Here is a 21,302-nt window from a genome sequence, read left to right on the forward strand (position 1 = left end):
ACTAATCAAATTATGCAAATTTGATCCTTTTGCGTGTGGATATTTAGTAGGCTTTTGGCCATCAATTTTCAAACCATGGTTTCAAATCAGCGTTTGGACATGCGTTTTTAGTCATGGTTTGAAACCATGGTTTCAATTTTTTTAAATATAAAATTTAACCCATAAATTTATATTTTGTAAAAAAAAGACCCATAAGTTGGTAGATATTTTTAGCAGTTACCCCCATCAATCATTTACCAATCTCATTAACTTTCACCAAATTTTATTTATGTCTACCAACCTTTTAATTTATATATGTCTACCAATTTTATTTATTGAACTAAAATTTGATCAATTGATGTTGTATTTTTAGAAAGGTCTTCTAGTATTAATTTTGAGCCGGTTGTTATGAATTAGCGTATTAATTTTGTTATGAACTATGACTTGCTCATTTGGTAAGATTGTATAAGAATTGAGAATGTATTGATAGTTTTCACAACTTGTGGGGTTTTTATGTCTATAAGAGAAAATACTCCTTAAAATATCCAAATTGCATGTCCTAACATGGTTTCAAACCATGTCCAAACGGGGCCTTACAAATTCACCATAAGAAATAATCGTTCCACCACTTAATTACTCATGTTTTATATTAAATTTGCAATGTCATTTCATATGTTTACAATAATATAATTCTATATATAGTCAAATACAAATTATTTTCTGCATGAAGAGACAAAAAAGAGACATTTTAATTATTTGAAGCTTAAATATATAAAGTCATATGTCACAAAAATAAAAAATAAAAAATATACCAATAACTTCTAAACTTAGGAGACCAAAATGCTACTACTCCCTCCGTCCCAATTTATATGACATTCTTTTCTTTTTGGTCAGTCCCAAAAAGAATGATACCTTTCAATATTTTGTAACAATTTGACTTTAAACTTTGCATTTTAATAAAATGATTTGTAGCCACACAGATATCTATGACTTATTTTGAACCACAAATTTCATAAATCATTCTTTTATTATTAAACTCAGTGCCCAAGTCAAACACCTTCATATAGATTGGGATGGAGGGAATATTATACTCACTCCGGTTCAAAATGATTGTCCACTTAGCTTTTTTCACACCCCTTAAGAAAACACTATCTCTTATAAGAAAAAACTAACTCCTAAAAAAAATAGGTATTTTTATTAAACTACCTTAATTAATAAGACTCTTGCTTATTTATTGCCTTTAAGTAAACACATACAAATTTGAAAAAAATAAAGTTAATTTATTTTTCATTATGTAAGTGGACACTTATTTTGAACCAAAACAAAATAAAAAATTTTGCTAAATGGACACTTTTTTTTGTATCGGAGGGAGTATATACCCCTGTACTTTGTTTTATTAGCTAACTTCTTGATTAATTTTTTCGAAATTGGGTAATTTAAAAGCAGGGGTAACGGAGAGTAGCCGCAGTGTGTAATGGAGTATAAAATTAGCTAATAAAACAAAATAGAGGGGTATTTTTGACCTTTTCCCCTTAAAAAAAAAAGTCAATTTTTATCCCAAAAAAAAAAAAAAAAAAAAAAAACCACGTTCGAGCGCCCATATTTCAAATTCAAATTACACCATTCAACGTCTTCACTCCCCTCCCTCTCACAAGAGAAAAAACACCATTAACAAGAAAGCGAAATCCCACTGGGAAAAAAACACTTCTTTTCATCTCTGAAAACCATCAAATCTTCCAAGAAAGCTATTTCTCAAACAGCAACAAACAAAAGGGGTTTACTTATAGTATTTGTTATTTCTTCTTGATAATTGGTTTATCTTTACCACAAATAATTATTCAATGGAGAAAAGACTTCGTTCATCTCTCAAATCCTCAGCCCAACAATTCCTCAATTCAACCTCAAACTTACCCTTCAAACAAATCAAACCCTCTCTCAAAACCCTAATCCATCAAACCCTAAACCCTAATTCTTCATCAGATCTCACATCTACCCTCCCTTTAGCCCTCCACAACTCCATCACACAATCGATACGTAAATACAAAACCCTAACAAACCCTAACCCTAACTCACAAAACGACGTCGTTTTGTCATTATCTCCTCAAACCCCGCCAACGAAGCGACTACGTAGATCTGGGAGAAACAAGAAGAATAATGATGAAAATGAAAGCGAAGACGCGAAGGAATTAGTCGTTGAGGGTCTTCGCATATATGTTTATATATCGTTTTTATGTGTTACACATCCGAAAAGGGTGTTTAGGGATGTTGATTTATTGCCCGGGGTTAGGGAATTACATGATAATTTGATATTATTCGAGTGTGATTGTGTTTTGTTAAGTGAAATTGCTAATTTATGTGAGGAATGGTGGAAGGAAGGGTATTATGGGAAAGAAACGTTGATTTCGCAAGCGTTGCCGTTTTTGTTGTCGAGGGCGTTGACGTTGAAGAAGAAAGTGGATGTTCATAGGGTTTATGTGTTGAGAGAGGCGTTCGCGTTGTTGGATTTTGAGGATGAGAGTATTGAGGATTTGAAGCATTTGATAATGCGTTGCGTGATTTCGCCTTTGTTTTTGAAGACGGAGGATGGGAGGAAATTTGTCGCGTTTACGTTTGGTTTGAGCGTGCAGGTTTTGAAAGAGGCGTTGGCTATGCTTAAATCGCAGATTCCGTTTGGGCGTAAGTCGATATTGGAGGCGTTCGGGGAGATTGTTTTTCGGGCGTGGAAGGTGGCCGAAGGGGTGGCGAAAGATGAGATTGAGAACGGATTCTTGCAGGGGATGATTGATAGTTGTATACATGCGGGTTCATCGGTACTAGCTGTGTCGACTAGAAGGGTTTTAGGGGGTTTTATTAATCAGAGAACTACAGAGGGGGTTGAGAAGCTCATTTTTCGTCTTGCTGAGCCTGTCATTTTCCGGTCCTTGCAGGTATGACAGACTATTCCAAGAGCACCCATCCATAAACCGGTTATTGGTACAAATAACATAAAGAAATGTAACAAACGTTTATAATTGGGTATAGCTTTACTCCTTATTTCAAGTTTCAGGAATTGTGTAACCGTCTAATCTCTGGTCTCACTTTCTATGACACCCTTCCACTTCTTGTACATCTTACTCAACTATTAACTTATCTTGATTTTCCTAGATTTCTACCTGAAGAGTTTTCGTCATTCAGATATAAAGAGTTGTGCATCATTCATTCACAAGTTTCATTGCTAAAAACATGGAACTGTCTGCATTTCTAATTTGAATAGTGGGATTGATGAGCTCAATCTACAATTTCACCGTCTTGTTTTCCAAAGAAATGTCATTTCAAGGATTTCAAACTATACACTTTGTTTATTGTTTGGCCTCTAGGATTCTGGAAATTACTTGGGTATACTTTTTCTCTGTTTTTCAAGTATCAGGAATTTGTAGTAACTGTCTAACTTTGGTCTCACTTTCTATGACACCCTTCCACTTCTTGAATATCTTACTCAACTAATCTTTATTTTCCTAGATTTCTACTTGAAAAGTTTTCTCCATTCAGATATAAAGTGTCATGCATAATTCATTCACAAGTTTCATTGGGGTTGAGTTCAATAAATAGAGAACTTTACTAAAAGCATGGAAGTTTCTGCATTTCTAATTCTAATAGTGGATTGATGAGCCCAATCTACAATTTCCGTCTTGTTTTTCCAAAAATTGTCATTTCAAGGATTTCAAACTGCATACTTTGTTTCTTTGTTTGGCCTCTAGGATTTTGAAATTCACTTGAAATTTAGTTCAATAATCTCAAAAAAAGCTACCGCTGATGCTGCTTTTTATTAGGTTCTTCTCCAATATGCTAATTCTTTGATGCTTACTGTATCTTGAGCATTAGTAATAGCATGAAGTCTTATGCCTACTAATAATTGTGACTTATAACACCGCTGCTTTTCTGGTAGGTTGCAAACTCAAATGTCCGACAAAATTCATTGCACTTATTGCTAGATCTATTCCCTCTTGAAGATCCTGATGCGACAAAGGAGGCGAAAGACACACTTCTTGATAAACAATTCTTTCTACTGGACAAGTTACTTGTGGATGAGTGCCCCGATGTGCGGGTTGTAGCAGTTGAAGGTTGTTGCCGCATTCTTCATTTGTTTTGGGAAATTATCCCTTCACCAACAATCACAAAAACTCTTACCAAAATCTTCGAACATATGATACATGACTCATGCCCTGAAGTCAGGTTGTCAACAGTAAATGCTGTGATATACCTACTTGGAAACCCCCATTCTCACGACATCCTTAAAGTGCTATTACCAAGAATGGGTCATTTGATTAATGATATTTCTCCTCCAGTTCGTGCTGCAGTTGTAGATCTCCTTCTCGCTTTAACGGATTTAAGAAAATTTCAGTTTCACAAGGTATGTTCTGAGCTGTATAACCTTGTTAAAACATACACAAGCCTGGATAATTGAGGTTTTCCGCTTAAGTTAATTCTACATTTTCTTATGCAGGTTGTGCATATAGACCTGTTGTTGTCTACACTTGCAAATGACCAACCAATGATTGGTCAGAAAATCACTAAGCTTCTCCTTCCTTCATACTTCCCCTCAAAAGTAAACCTGAAAGAAGCATGCAATCGCTGTGTCACACTTATGAAAAGGTCTCCGTTGGCTGGTGCAAGGTTCTGTGAATTTGCCGTATCAGAAGGAACCTCGCTGCAGTCATGGATGGAACTCTTAAAAATTCTCATCAGTTTGATTGTATCGCCTGGAAAGTTGGAGGCGGAGCAAATTGATGGTTCAATTATTGCAGTCTCCCACCTCTGTATCTATCTTGTGCATGACGAGTCTTATCAGACTAAACTTAAAGAGGAATTGTCTGGTGAAAAACTGAAGCATTTGTTTGCTGTTGCAACCTCAGCGTGTGCCCAGGCCTCTGTCTGTAACATTATTTCAAGTGTCTGTCCAGATGCAGTGGATGACCTTTTCGATGAATGCATGACCTTGGTAACAAATTGTGGAGGTTTATCCAATTCTTTAGAAAAGCAAGATGAGGTGAGGTCTGTCCACAAGATGATGGTATCTTGCCATTGGTTGGACGAGATGTTTGAAAATCTAGCTAGGCTTCTGCAAAGAACTGCTTCTCAATGCCACAAGAGATTTGGAACAGAACTGGTAAAATTCAGTGTTCCATCAGCTAAACGGGGAAATACTAAGTCCTCCATCAAGCTCTCCTCTAAATCAAAGCAGGCGAAGGAGAAAAAGATGTCCAATAAGGTTAAATGTAGCTTCAAGGAAGAGTACGAAATCACTGTAGGGGTGGCTTGGCAGATAAAGGACCTCCTTTTATCTGAAAGTACAAGGAATGCTATTCTACAGAGCGGAAGCTTAGAAACTATATTCCTTTCTTTGAAGGCTATCTCTGAAGTTAGCATTTTACAATGTACACAATGTGAATATATGAGCGTGTCCCCAATTTTGGCATACACAGCTCTTGCTCTTCACAGGTCTTTTAAGGACAACAGCTTAGGTGGAGACAAAAATGTCAATAAGAGGAAGCGTAGAATGGAATCTGCAAATGGAACATTGGAGGTCAGTGGTGTTTTTTTCTATTGCTCTCTGCTTCAATGAAACTTTCAATACATATGGTTCAAGAGATTAAAACCAGTTTTTGCTCTTTTTTTGAGTTAGTCTTTTATTTAGAACAAAGTTCGGTGTTCTGTGCGTCATCGGGTATCGAAGGAGTTCAAATAATTGTTCTGAGCTTAAGGGATAAGGAGGCATCAAGCTTTTGCAGCGAAAATAATAGAGATATTATTTGTTGGTATTCAGATAGATGCAGCAGATCTCAAATTTATGTTTCCGTCAGGATTTCAATTATCTGTTTCCTAATGCAGAAATATTCCTATTTTCTGTTACAGTCTGGTGCTATGGATGAAAAATAACTGTCTTCAATTGATTGGTTTCAATCCTTTAAGTCTTCCACATAAGCCATCTATACAGCATATAATTAATATTTTCAGAGATATTATTGCTTTAAATAATTGAACCAAAATATCATAGTAGCTTAACTTCATTTATGGAATGCAGTTCACGTTTATGGAGGCTGTTTTGTGGTAACACTGTTTTTGAAGTTCCGTTCTTGGTGAAACTCTTTCTGCTTTAGGTTAAATTTTCTTGTTGGTTGATTGCACACAACATTGAAAAGTTTTCTTGTTCCGTATCTTCTGTTCATGAGAAACTATATACTTCACACATAGAAATGACTTAACTTTTACCTATGCATATTGGTGATTTGATTTTCGCACTTCTTTACGGGTAGCAATTCGTTGGTCATATGGTTCACTTTATCTTCCAGGAAACTGCATTGGAAATGACAATTCATCATCTTCTTGGCTGCACAAATAAGCTATTCAGAGCACCATTTAGTGAAATATCTGACCTCACCGGTAAGGGTTAGCTTTTCCTTACCCTCTGGTTTTCCTTTTGAGATGCTCTTTAAAATAGAGTTTTTCTTTTCGTGTGCGGAGCTTAGACTGATGAATAAATCATATGATGTTATTGGTTTTCAAATACTTTTCTTGTGATCTATCAATAATGGTGCCTTGTTAGTTGTCAAAGCTGCTATTGGAGCCTGATTATTACGATATGTATCTGGTGAACTTATTGAAGAATAGATTAGGCTCAGTTTGTGATAAGGAGTTCAAGTTGTCTTGTTTTCTTTAAATAACCTCTATGGTAAGGAAGTTTCGATAGTGCAAAATGTTCATAGTGTTTCCTCTTCCCACTATGATGTTCTTAGTGGGACTAACATTTGAACTCAAAACATTGGCCCTTCGGGATGTTAAAACTCTTAGTTGCTCCATTAGATCAGAATGTGGCCTTGCTTGAACTTTCTAGTTTGAACCACCTTGTTTGTAGAATTGCTGTATAACATCAAAATTTGTATCGTAAGTACAACCCTTTTGGCGGTTTAGTTCTTTCTCCTCTTTTTGGCCAATGCATGAACTGAATGGATCTATTTTTCGACATGTATCCAGGATCTGATTTTAATGAACAACAGAGGATATTAAATAAGGTCAAGATGCTAACTGCAGTGCTGAAGTTCATTGCTGATGCTCATACAATGGATCTTGTCCATAAAAGCCAGGAGGAATGCCTATCCTTCACTCTGCAAAACATAAAATTTGTCATCTCAAGTTTGAGGAGAAGTTCTGATGAGGAGCTGCAATTTACAGAAGACATGTTGAAAGAGATTTATCTTTGTCTGAAGAGTTCCTTCACATATGCAGCCAAGTTGATGAATGTAGTGCTCAAGAGTTTCTCTGAGGGGTCACAACCCTTATGGGGAGCTTTTGACATTGCCAATGAATTGTTAAACCTCTACGTTTCCATTGAAGAATGTTTGGGCTATGGATATGCTGTTCGTCTTTTTCCTGCAGTCAAACCATGGGTTCCTGATTTAATTCTGGCATTAGGATCTGTAAACTTGATGAAGCAGAGTAGTTCCTTCAGTCCAAAAGATCTTCCATTGTGGGTATCCACATTAGCGAGGACTGAGCTGGCTGAACAACAAGATACAAGTTCTGATGAGGAGCCTGATAGAATTTCTAAGACGGGGGACTTCAAAACATTCAAGAAACTTGTGAACTTAATGGTTCAGCTGTTGAGAGCTAACTATAATGTGCTGGATGCAGTTGGACCGACTTTATTGAACAATTTGCTAGTTGGGCTGAAGAGAAAGAATTTTGGTCTCGTGTTTGGGCTCCTGCATTTTGTGTGTGTTAAGCTAGTCAAACATGACGAAAGAGAGTGGAAGGACCTCACATCAATGTTGACATCCCTCCAGCAAATCTACCCTCAACTTGAGTTGGAAGAAGAATCATGTAATGGTGAGAATGCGAGACAGGAGTTACAGAGTGCAAGGGCATTGATTGAACCTGTTTGGAGATCTTATTTATGTGATGATGCAAGGAATTCCTTTGAAGAAGAGTAGGTTTCTTTCTCATCTTAACAATTTGTGGAAACATCTTGCAACCCTGAGACACGGGAGCAGGATAAATGGACAGCAGTGGACACTAGCCAAGCTGATAAAGGGAGAACTTGATAGCTTTTGAACAGCAGTACAGATATCGGTGTTAATCAACCGAATATATGTATATATGTTTTGTATGGATGTATTTAATTGGAATGTGACAACACTAAAGCTATCAGACTCCTTGCCTCTGCAAGTACGAACATACTAACATTGCATTGCACCTCTTAAAGATCGGAGATGCAGGATTCATATTCCACATGAAGGGAGGGAAGATGTGCAGACCAATTATCATGTTGCTAATGGGGGCAGTCATAAAACCAGATGGGCTGTATTTTCTTTCAAGATCCAATGGGGCCTTTGAGCCATTTAATAGTCGCTGTTAATGTAGAATTTGCTCATATTAGGAGCTGTTAAAATTTGAGTTTTACTTTTCCAGCATATGAAGGGCAAAAGGAGTAAATGTAATTATTTGGGGAAAAGTCCAAATTCTGCCTATGAGTTGGATGAAATTGTTTAACTATGCCATCCTTAGGAGGTTGCAACAAAAGGTTCTCGTTACCCAAATGTCTCACATTTGCCCTTATTTTCACTCAACAAATAGAATACACGTAAACTGTGTTATGTTGGAAAAAAAACACTATCTTAATCTTCATCATCAATGCTTTAGTTGTTACTGGTCTTATAGTGAGATTGAGTTTGCTTAGTCATCTCATTTTGAATGACAAGCAACCGAAATCCCTTGATTAGAGCAGTAACACCAAAGTGTTTTTCGGTGAAATCGGGTTTAACCAAAAAATTAGTTAGAGATTTGTTTACTAAGGGTTTGAAGACAAGTGAGACATATCTAATCCCGAGAACTCTTTTTACGAGCCTGGTTCGGAGAAGTTAGATCGTGATATAGTTTATTGATTAATAGATATAATATAATATGAGCAAAACAGACAAAAATGATCTGAACGTAATGATTCCATATATATGCCCTCTCTTAAGAATAGGTTGATGTTTACAAGAGTATATGTCTACCAGAATGTGTGTGGAAAAGAAGATGATCCTCCACTTTCCCCTCAGTCCCCTTATATAGGCTAAAACAAGACTTTTCTAACCCTAACGTTCGGGTGATGTGACATGACAGTCGCTCAGCGCCTGCCTCTGCTACGACACTCTGATCGAGGCCTGTGGACGTGACCCGTGTTAGTGGGAGTGGAGGACAGCTGTGTAGATACCCCGAACACTCCGAGCTTCCGATTGCGAAAGCTCGCCCGGACATGCGTTATGCCCATTGCTCCTTCCTTCGTCCCTAAGCTAAGTCTATCCAAGACACTCCCCCACTTTTCATAATTCCCAAGATACGGCTGACTAGTGGCGGATCCAGGATTTTCATTCAAGGTGTTTGGAAAAAAAAAAAAAGAAGCTAAATATACACTGTAATTTTTCGCCGAGGGTGTTCAAAAGTTAATATATGCACATAAACACAGAAAATTTACCCTATATATACACCGTAATTTTTTGCCAAGGTGAACACCCTCGACAACACGTAGATCCGCCCCTGCGGCTGACGTGATCTTTCTGCCAATCTAACGCACATGCCTATGGTGGCACTCTGACCGAGAATTGCTGATGTGACAGGAGTTGGCGAGAGTGGGAGACAGTTGGACAACTCCTCCGGATTTCCTATGCGAGATGATCTTGGTTGCTTTTCTCAGATAACACGCCTTACGTGGATTCCATTTGTTGAATTGAAAAATAAGAACAGATGTGAGATGCTTGCGTGATGGCAAGAGCTATTCCATTTCGAACTTCTAATGATGGGCATAGTAGAACAATTTCACAAAGACATAATACAAAAATGGACCCTCAAACTTGGACTCATTTTTTAAGTTCATCTAACTTTAGGTGTGCACAAGTAGACACCTCGACTTGTCTCCACTTTATCAGTTGAACACGTTAGCTTACAAAATGATCATCTGTGCACCTACAAAATTTATGTGCCACGTCAGCGCCACGTCAACATTTATATTTACGTGTTCAACTTTTTATAAGTTGAGGTGCCTACTTGTGCACACCCAAAATTGAAGATCATACTTAAAAAATGAGACAAGTTTGAGAGCTTATTTATGTATTATACCTTTCACAAAGTCAAGGGCAACTTTGAACTTTTTCCTTATATAGACCGGTACACTTTTTGCATTGAAGGAGGGGTTTGGGCGGCGCGGGGGCGTGGGGGTGGGGAGGAATAGAGAATATCACTTTCTGGGTCACTAAAAGCAGATTTAGCTCGTTGAAACTCTTTAGTTGGTATCTTTATATAATGACATTCTTGTTTATTATCAAGACTATTTTCACATTAGCTGCTAATTTTAGTGTAACCCTTCTTTCTCAACAGGATTAGAACCAATTATGCAAAATTCACATAAACTTTGTTGAAACATGTGTACGAAATAAACAGCTAAGGGCCTTTTGTATGACATTTTAAGAACCCCAAAGGAGTATGTCCTTCATTTCGGCTTATATGACCACTGCTATGGGTGTAAATGATTTTCACCTTCCAACTTTCCTTTAAAAATTAAATATCCTCCTCAATTATGAACAATAGACATTCTGCCCCCTTTATCCTATGCAATATCTATTTTACCATTGACATTTTCAATCCTCCATCTATGTTTATATTATATAATTTTTTTTTTAACCTAGATATTTATAAATTTTATTTAAGTTCATATTATAAGTAGAATAATCCTTTTATGAATTTATCACATAATCTAATGTTACTTTATGATTGACATTTTAATATCACATGCATTAAGTATATATTATGTATGTACATGCTTGTATATATAGATATACACACACATACATATACATATTACATGTTATTTTACACACACACACATATTATTTATGTATTTTAAGTTTCATATAATATATATATATATATATATATATATATATATATATATATATATATATATATATATATATATATATATATATATATATATATATATATATTTAATATCACATGCATTAAGTATATATTATGTATGTACATGCTTGTATATATATAGATATACACACACATACATATACATATTACATGTTATTTTACACACACACACATATTATTTATGTATTTTAAGTTTCATAAATATATATATATATATATATATATATATATATATATATATATATGTATATGTATATGTATATGTATATATTTAAATTTCACTCTCTCTCTATTCTCCATTGGCAATATATAAATGAGTTTGGTTGTCATTAATGAAATATTTTTTAAATAATAATTTAAAATTTAATTATAACATAAATAGATAATATATCTCTATATTTATTAATTATTTTGTATTACCTGCTTTGAAATATAATTATAAAATTTTTATTAGCGGTTATTTTTACTTGTAGATACATATATTAGAGTTTTGAAAATTATTAATAAAAAAAGTTCTTATTCTTCTCATTTATTTCATTATAGAACGATATTAAGTTATATACTCAACTAATATTTCTTACTTAATTTTCTTTTTCCGTTTTGAAAATAATATTTATTTTCTTATAGGAAATTTGTTACATAGATTAAGGAAATAAAAAAAATATAATGATTTTAAAGAAATAAAAGAAAAAAAGGCAAGTTGATAATGTATGGGTAAAATAGGAATTTAAAAAAGTTAATTAGGATAAAGCGGGTAGAATGACTATTGTTCAAAGTTCAGGGGGAGTTTGATTTTTAAAGCAAACTCATTTTCACGCCCACTACTATTATTCCGAGAGTCCGACAAAGAACATCTTTTATCATATTTAGGTGTGATATTAGGTATATAGTAGTACTATTTAAGCTAAATACAGTGATAACTCTTTAAACTTGTCAATAAATTTCATTTAGAAATTCAACTACATCATGTTTCAATTGAGCATATAAATACATGACAAACTATTCATATTGGACCTTTTGGTTCAAATTTGGAAAAGCTTTTGCACATGTTCTCGCACCTGTTACATAGATAAGTTAACCACTTAAAAATAATGTCACATCCTTTAATGATGTACATCAGCCACAACTAGAACATCCTCGAGGTTTTACGGCTTATTGAGGCTAATGCATAAAATTAAGAAAATTGACATATTATATATAGTTAACTTCTTTACGTAGTAGGAGCTAATAGGAGTAGTTTATCATATATTAAAGTGCTCAATTAGAACAAGTCATGATTTGAATGTCTAAATGAAATTTACTGACAAATTTAAGGGAATGTAGTATTCAACATACTTTTTAAAATTTGATTTTAACAATTTTTAGTGAATCGATGTTGGAATTAATACAATTTTTGTTTAAAAAATTGAGTCTCACCTTCATTAGTGTTCATTTTAACAAAATAGAAAAATGCAAAGGAATTACATGGATGGGGGAGTAGTTGGTGTTGGCGAGCATAACGGGTCAGGACGTAGCCTTATTGTCTTGCCCACCACGAAAATCCATTAAAATAAGCAGGCCCCCTCCATAATATTCACATTTCCACAACACTACACCAAAATTCTCTCATTTACGAACATGGGGCCTGGATTGTTCTCTGATATTGGCAAAAAGTCCAAAGGTAATTTTTTACCCATCCACCTACTTCTCTCATTTTTAATTGAATAATTTTCCGATAAATAATGTTGTGTTGTTTGAATTGATAGATCTGTTGACGAAGGACTATATCTCTGATCACAAATTGTCAATCTCTACTTACAGCGATACAGGAGTGGTATGAATTCCTTCAATTTTACCTTTATTTAGGATTTCCTTCTGTTTTAGCTTATCAATTATGAGTTCCTTCAATTTTAGATGATTTCTTTCAATTTTACCGTATTTACTATGAACTTTAGCTTCTCCAGATTCAAACTGCATGAACTAATATTTTAAGATTTTTTTTTTTTTTTTTTTACCAAATTGATATGAGAAAAATTTCAATGTATACTACTTTTCATGTAGTTTTCAAATATGTAAATTTTACTCTTAAAATATTGAGTTAATCTAATCCAATTTAACTTCAAAGTTTAGTGAAATTGACTCTCGAAAAGCGAAAAGTATCATATAATCAACACAAGAGGGACTATGAGTTCAGGGGCGGATTTAAAGGGGCAAAATTACAGTGTATATATAAGGTAGATTTTCTGTATTTATGTACATATATAACTTTTGAACACCCGAACAAAATGCAAAAGGTTAGCTCAAATATCCTGCGGTGTTCAAAATTATATCTATTGTCCTAGGTTCGATTCCATTGAGAACATTATTTTTTTATATTCAGCTTTTGTTTTTCCGAACCCCACCGAATGAAAATCCTCGATCCGCCACTGTATGAGTTCGTTCAATTTTTGCTTATTTATTATGACTGGGCTCAACTTTAGCTTATTTATGCTTATTTTGTGAAGGGAATGTTTAGTTTCGAATGTAAATGGCCTTTTGTTTGTCTAATTTGTGTGCGGATTCACTGAGCTTGATGAGAGAACAGCTCTAGTGTTATGGTACGTTAATTGATGTGCAGAGCTTTGGTTTATATCTGCATATTTTGTTGTTCGGTTCATTGTGTTACTTTTCACGTTTTAGTGATGATATTACCAAATGAAAAGTCATTAGGCCGTATCAGTTATCGCAGTTGGTAGAGTACAGAGCATATCGAATTCAGCACTTGAAGTCAACAAAGAATATACGATATTAGGAAATGTCATTTAGTAATACTAGCAAAACAATCTCCATTACCAGGAAACTGATTTTGTTAAAATGAATTGAATTCCATCTTCCTGTTTTTGGAGGATACCTCTGATTCTATTAAAAAGGAGTAATTTTTAATTTGATTACAGACAGGCTAATTAGATATATTACCTTCGAATCTGAATCAAATCTAAGTTTCAGCTGTTCTCTTCTGACTCTCCTCAAAAGTCACGTCTCAATCATTGCATTCATGTGGTTTTGTTGGAGTAAACTTGGCAATAGTTTTCAACTTTTCATTCACTAAATTTGACATGGAAGAAGCATTAATAAAGTTATCACTTTCTAACGTCAAACTCTAAAACTTTGATGTGGTTTTGCTAGATACTTCGTAGTGCTTGTTTGATGAGATACAATATTTCTTTGCAACTTCTCTCCTTTGTTTATCTGCCATATGTTTTCTGGGTACATCCGTGTTAAATATTTCTCTTGCGAGTCCTATCATGAAGCTCAAGTCATCCCATTTTGTTGTTCAATGGAACTGGCATTTTGTTGGAGTTTGGTAAGGTCATCCAATTTGACTTAGAGGCGTACATGGAAGAAAATGTGCATTTATATAAGATCTTTGTTTTGATAAGTAATTAAGTTTGCATTTATATTAGTGTGTTATAACCGAGAAATACCCTCTGTGTCAATTGACGAAAGCATAGTTGGTCCACATATTTGAAACTCGGGGAATATGTACCCTCCTCTCTACCCTGCTTTCACTTAAATACTATGCTTCTTGATAAGTAACTAAGTTTGCATTTATATTATCCCTATGTTATTACCAAGAAACACCCTGTGTGTCAATTGGCCCAATAGTAGTTGGTCCACATGTTTGAAACTTGGGGAATATCTACCCTCCTCTCTTCAGTCAGCGGAAAGGTTCACTGATTATGTGCCCTATCCCCATTGGTATTAAATCTTATAATCCCGTTCATGTAGTTTCTTGCGAAACATGGTCTTGAAATATTGCGCAGAGTCCTGCTGAAACAAATTAACAAGCAAAATTACTGCATGAAAACCAAAGAAGCTTCTCAACTGAAATCTTTTATGCAACACATGGAAGAAATCCACTATAGTCACTTTCTTCAAGACAGGACAAAACACTAGCAAGGTTTTTGCAAGTTTCAAAAATCTTTTCTTTTTTTATCAAAAAAAAAGATTTTTGAAACTTGCAAAAACCTTGCTAGTGTTTTGTCCTTAGGGTGATTTGATTGACTTTTATGTCTTTTTCCATAACATTTCTTCTCAATCCGGTATATAGTTTCAGCTCTTTTCCCTCGATCATCTCATTTCTTATGTGCAGTAGTTATCTTCTAATTAAATTCTTATAGCAATAGATCTACGGAAACCGAATTTCATGTTCTCTAATCATGATTTCTTAGTGCAGGCCCTTACATCAACTGCAGTGAAGAAAGGAGGGCTTTCAACTGGAGATGTAGGAGCGCAGTACAAATATAAGAACACTTTGATTGATGTCAAAGTTGATACAGGATCAAATGTAGGTTGCTCACACCTTGGTTGTCTTAATGATATTTATTTCTGTTGGATATCCTTCACATTTCTATCTTCCTGCAGATTTCAACAACTCTTACTTTGACTGACATTGTCCCATCAACAAAAACCATTGCCTCTCTGAAATTCCCTGACTACAGTTCTGGCAAGGTAAGGTTTTTTCATCTGTTTTGTGCTCATGGTTTGGTGCGTTGCTGGAAATGATAGAGTTCTCCCTTCTCAAAACTTGCCTTTTGCTTTCTTTTGCAGCTAGAGACTCAGTACTTTCATCATCATGCAACCTTCACCACAGCTGTTGCTCTGAAACAGTCCCCTGCAGTTGATCTTTCAATCACGCTTGGTACTCCAACTTTTGCTCTTGGTGCAGAGGCAAGTTATGAGACTGGAACAAGTAAACTAATAAAGTATACTGCTGGCATTAGCGTGACAAAACCAGATTCTTGTGCTGCTATAATCTTGTAAGTTTCAGCATTAATGTGTCCGTAACTTGTGCGATTAGAAGCACAATTGATAAAAAGATTTAGAGCGTGTGATATTCGTTTCTCTTTTTTGGCCTCAGAGGGGACAAAGGGGACACGATAAAGGCATCCTACATACATCATCTGGATTCACTGAAGAAGAGTGCTGCTACAGGTGAAATCACTAGACGGTTCTCCACAAATGAGAACACATTTACAGTTGGAGGGTCCTATGCTGTTGATAACCTGACAATTGTGAAAGTCAAGCTCAATAATCATGGAAATTTGGGGGCTGTCTTGCAACATGAGGTGATTCCAAAGTCGTTGCTGACCATTTCTAGTGAGTTCGACACCAAGGCCTTGGATAAGACTCCCAGGTTTGGTGTGGCCCTAGCTCTTAAGCCTTGATAGCACTTTGTAGCCTGCATTCGTGAACTCATACTCAGGAAATTTTTTGGGGTAGCACGCGAGAGGAGACACTCAATAAGTAGTTCATAGACATTGTTTTTTGCCAGAATGGATAGATTCTTATAGGTGGTTCCAAAAGTAGACCAGTTTGTGGCATTTCACAATTTTCTATTGTCTTTCACCATTTCCCCTGTTTTGAGAAAGTCTACATAAGCAATTTTTTTCCGCAAGAAGTCCAGAAATTAGCAGTTTTTCCCTTTGTGGGTGATGCATTAATCATCTAAATACAGCGATTGCTTAAACCAAATACTACCTTATCCATGTGTGCCCCGTTTTGCGCTGGACCTTCAGGCAATTGCTTTATTTTTTCGATGACTGATGAGTAGGACCAATTTGATTTTGTCTGAGATTGAGAATAGCATGTGCATGGTTTGATGCAAATAAACACCATTAGTTTTGCATCCTCCAAGAGAATATTTTCAGAAAAAATCTGGCCGAGAAAAGTGTAGTATCCAAAATTTAGCTTCTTTTCCTGATAAATTAAGATCTTGCTTTTACGTCTATTAGACTTCTAGTGACCCCGTTCTTTTTGGGATAGCTGGAACCTCATTTATGCACCTTCTCTAACGCGACAACCACATCGAATACTCACTTCAGATAACCAACAAAAACAAAAAAGTGCAATTCGCTAAAATTTATGGTTCTGCGGAAAGAATCTGTAGCTGTAGCCGAGTTGGATAGTAAAGAGACGAAAATGTTTTTGCTAGGAATAGCTGAAATTGAGCAACAACAAAAACACAAATACTATTAAAACATATCCAAATATAAAGATGAAGGTATTTTCTAATGTTTCAAGTTGTTCCGTAGTGATCTCTTGATTCTTGCAAATAGGTTAGTGACACAATAAGGAAAGCGCAAGTTTACATGCTCATACCATTAGCCTTTCAAGGTAAATAAATCTTGAAGGAAACGGTTAGTGTTTGGGATGTTGACCAAAAGTATCTAGTTTTAGCATATATTTATGATTATTTCTATTAAGGGGTATAAATTAGGGTTTGCATTATTCGGATTGTAACGGATAATCAAATTGAACCGATTAGGTGCGACCTTATGGGCTTGTTTTGGCAGCTACTCTCTTATAGTTATGTGTCCTTGTTTTCGAGTTCTAGTTCAAGGCAGGGAAAGATAGGACTCACGGAGGTTTTGAACCAATTATTTTGTTATTTGATTTGTTTTTCGGTTATTATTTGGTTTTGGATTTAAGATTTAGAAATTTTGGTTTCGGATATTAAAAAAACAAAAATTGAGAAGATCGAATTATTTAACAGAATATACATATTATGTTCATATATAATACATTTCATTTTTGGTACATGATTAAAAGAAAAACAGACTAACATTAAATAATATCTGTTATAAAATAATAATAAAAGTACACGACAACAAGAGGTATAGCCAAAGAGATTGTGGGGAGAGAGAGATTTTATTGCTCTTTCAATTGTTGTACAAATGAACTGAATTGACTTTCTCTTTATAGAGGAAAAGAAGCTGCTACGAGGCTTTTCGTATTTCACAGTTCGTCATGGCTACTTGGTGCTATCTCTGCTCGAGCTACAAGTGCTCATTAATTGTAAGCTTATCCAGTTGACTATATATTTGAATGGACATCCACAATACGGTCTATTTATAACACTCCCCCTTGGATATTCATTAATAGATTTGTGCCTCTTTAAAACCTTACTAGGAAAAACCTAGTGAAGAAAAAAAGAGTACACGTATCTAGTAATACGCATTCTTTGGTTGCCTCGTTAAAAACCTTAACAGGAAAATCCAAATGGGACAAAACCTTGATTAAGGGAAAAAGAGTACAACGCATATTTTACTCCCCCTGATTAAAGCAACACATAATTTTTGAAGATGATGTACTTTGGTCTTGTATACCAACTTATCATATCTTGAGGTTGGCAAGCCTTTGTGAACAGATATGGTAAATGACCACTTGGGGTACTGCTTGATCATCTGCATATTTATTCCTTAGATAAAGTTGCATCATAGTCATATAGTATTGTTGCAGTGATGCCAAGTACATTCTTGACTTGCTTTATAAACTGCTGTTATCTTTCTATGATTTGACTGTCAGTAAAATAACATTGTATGACAGTAATCCTTATGGAAATAGATAACATATCTGGATCTAACTCTTATGTCGATCATATGAATGCCCTGTATATCCAAAACACTTGACGATATTTATTAGGATAAACACACTCATATCAGGGCTTTCATTTCCAATATGCGATTGATCTTATTTCAATATCTGCGATTGATCTTATTTCAATATCTCTATGTAGGAGAGAAATTATATCATGCTCATGGCTAAAGCAAGATAAATCAATGGATCAATTGCACCAATATATGATACTACAGGACCAATATAATTTTCTCATTTCAACTTCTTTTAGAAGATAATCTAATGCGTTTGGAAAATTTTCAAGAGTTCCAATAATATACAACTCACCAACTTGCACATCAATATAAAATATTATGATTATCATAAAGAGACAAGGGTAAATAGGGTCATCTTTGTACCCTTCGTCGATGAATATTCTAAAGTACATTCACCTTACCCGATTTAATCCGTATAAGGATTATGAACAAGTTCCCCAAGAACTTGTATATGCTTCGGGCATCTTGGATCATTTAGAAATCTTTGAATTTTATCGAGTAAGACATATAGATTGTGACAACATCCATTTAGTAGTTAAATGTCATGACATCTTCTCATGTCTGGACTGCAGGTCTAATAAACTTTACGCTTTCCAAGATACATCCTATCACTTGTAATCATCTCTACGTCAGCATGTTTTAAGAGACGTAAAATTCAGATCCTCAAAATCTTATACAATATTGCGAGTCATATTGTATCAAAGATATCGTCAACGAGATATCATTTTGTGCCAAACCAACTTAGATATAAACCAACATTATCAAGATGAATTGTCTTGATTACATATTCTGAAAATTGTGTTTCCAACTCAATTATTTCGAGCAAGCAACTTCATAAATGTCAAACTGCCAGTTGATAATAAACATACATGTGACCGTCTCATAGATGCATATATTTAATACATCACATTGCAAGTGAACGGGCCCACATTCACCTTTTATATTTTTCAGAATTTAGGGGATTTAGTCCCAACATTAGCTGGTGTAATCAACTTATCATAAGAACAAACAACATAAAAGAAATTTTGAAGAATCTTCTAGCTCTTCAATATTTGAATATTGAATTACTACTTCAGATTTAAATCAGGACATTTGAAATGATCATGTCAACTGATAAAATTATATGTACTAGTAAACTTCAAGTTTATCATGACACGTGCTATAACACCCCGTACCTTTAACCTAAGCTTTGACCATGATCCTAGACTTAGAAAACCCGATAAAGAATGTGGGAATTGGAAATTTCCTTTTCAGTTATAAGATGGTGGTTTACGCCCATGAACAGTGACCATATTTCAATATACGGCCCGTATTTCAAGTCATAAACTGGTACCAAAGATTTCTGAGCATTCTGGAATTTAACACTTGGAGGTTACATCGTTAAATACGGACTGTATTTCAAAATACGGCCCATATTTCAAAATGTATCTGGAATTTGGGAAAACTTTCTTGATAAAAGTTGTAGAGATTTGAAATACCTTTCCAACGGTATATTATGGGGGTCAAACGGACATCTGTGCAAAGAGTTATGACCATTTTATTGAAGAGACGCGATGTATCCATACGGAATATGGGTGATTTTCAAAATACGGCGATTTAATCCGGGCGAAAAATTCAATTTTCCAAAACAAGATATATTCGTCCATATCAGTTCAAATCATTATTTTTCATTCCTTCAAGCCCTAGAACGACCTCCTACCCTCTTCCATCATCAAGAACACCAAGGTAAGCCTACTCTAATTATTCCAAGTCAATTCTAATACATATCCTTGTAATCTAAACAAGAAATCATCATTCCTAACCTAGGATTTTCAAGAAAACCCATCTCAAAGTTCAAGAATTCAAGATTTTGGAAATCTTCTTCAAAGCTCAAGTCTTTAATTCAATTTTTGGAGCAACTAACGTAAGTAGAGTTAATATCTACGTGTGGGAACATCATTGTTCTTCCCCACGCCTCATAATCCATAAATTATGATTCTTTACGAAAACTAGGGTTTCTATATCATGCTCATGATAACCCTAGGTCCATGTCCATGATTATATTATGTATGAATTGTTATAATTCCATCATTGAGTTCTTAATATTTCTTTATGATTATTAAGAATCTGTCCGTAATCTATGAAAAATCCATATATCTCATTCCATGGGTTCATACATGCTAGTTTATGATATATTATGCTATTTTCAAGAAAATACTATACATGTTTTACAAGTTCATGCAAACAAGCTATAATTTAGGCCAAAGTCATAGATGGACCCCTGAACTTGTCCTGATTTTCCATCTAGACCCCCCAACTGAAACGTTAACCATCTGAACCCCCGAACATAAGATAAATTGTGCCATTTGAACCCCCTCGTGCCAGCTGGCATATGCATGAAGCTCACTGCTTTAATCAGAGTGTGAGAGACCAATTTTTTTCTTTTTTTGAATTTTTAATCATTAAAAATTATTTTTAACAAAAACTCTATTTTAAAATCTATTTAAATAATTAAAAAAAATTGAAAAACCCAACCCATCCTCTCCGATAGCCCACTTCACTGCCGCCACTACCGCCGCCTCCTCAGCCGCCGTCGCCGCTTTCTTTTTTTAAATTTTTAATCATTAAAAATTAATTTTAACAAAAACGCTATTTAAATAGATTTTGAAGCGGAGGCGAGGGCGATACAAGGCGGTGAAGTGGGCTATCGGAGAGGATGGGTTGGGTTTTTCAATTTTTTTTAATTATTTAAATAGATTTTAAAATAGAGTTTTTGTTAAAATTAATTTTTAATGATAAAAATTTAAAAAAGAAAGCGAAGCGCGCGCTACAAGGCTAAATGTCGGTGGTGTATAAGTAGGTGTTCTATCGGAGAGGATGGGTTGGGTTTTTCAATTTTTTTTTAATTATTTAAATAGATTTTAAAATAGAGTTTTTGTTAAAATTAATTTTTAATGATTAAAAATTTTAAAAAAAAGC

The 21,302-nt window shown here is 34.8% G+C and overlaps 2 protein-coding genes across 3 annotated transcripts; both read left to right on the forward strand.

Moving 5' to 3' along the window:
- Positions 1-1,606: 1,606 nt before the first annotated feature.
- LOC132037680 (uncharacterized) lies at positions 1,607-8,508 on the forward strand. 2 transcript variants are annotated; one of them, XM_059428230.1, is made up of 5 exons: positions 1,607-2,906; positions 3,905-4,369; positions 4,463-5,542; positions 6,309-6,405; positions 6,991-8,508. In XM_059428230.1, the coding sequence occupies exons 1-5, from the start codon at positions 1,821-1,823 to the stop codon at positions 7,944-7,946; spliced, it is 3,684 nt and encodes a 1,227-aa protein (XP_059284213.1). In that variant the 5' UTR covers positions 1,607-1,820; the 3' UTR covers positions 7,947-8,508. The 2 variants fall into 2 exon arrangements, with proteins under 2 accessions (XP_059284213.1, XP_059284214.1); XM_059428231.1 differs by having other exon boundaries at positions 6,309-6,399.
- Positions 8,509-12,510: 4,002 nt separating this feature from the next.
- LOC132037681 (mitochondrial outer membrane protein porin 2-like) lies at positions 12,511-16,302 on the forward strand. The gene is made up of 6 exons (XM_059428232.1): positions 12,511-12,592; positions 12,678-12,745; positions 15,128-15,238; positions 15,316-15,402; positions 15,502-15,710; positions 15,812-16,302. The coding sequence occupies exons 1-6, from the start codon at positions 12,550-12,552 to the stop codon at positions 16,116-16,118; spliced, it is 825 nt and encodes a 274-aa protein (XP_059284215.1). The 5' UTR covers positions 12,511-12,549; the 3' UTR covers positions 16,119-16,302.
- The last annotated feature ends 5,000 nt before the right edge of the window (positions 16,303-21,302 follow it).

This window comes from Lycium ferocissimum, chromosome 11 (assembly GCF_029784015.1).
Source record: "Lycium ferocissimum isolate CSIRO_LF1 chromosome 11, AGI_CSIRO_Lferr_CH_V1, whole genome shotgun sequence".
Classification (NCBI taxonomy): Eukaryota; Viridiplantae; Streptophyta; class Magnoliopsida; order Solanales; family Solanaceae; genus Lycium; species Lycium ferocissimum.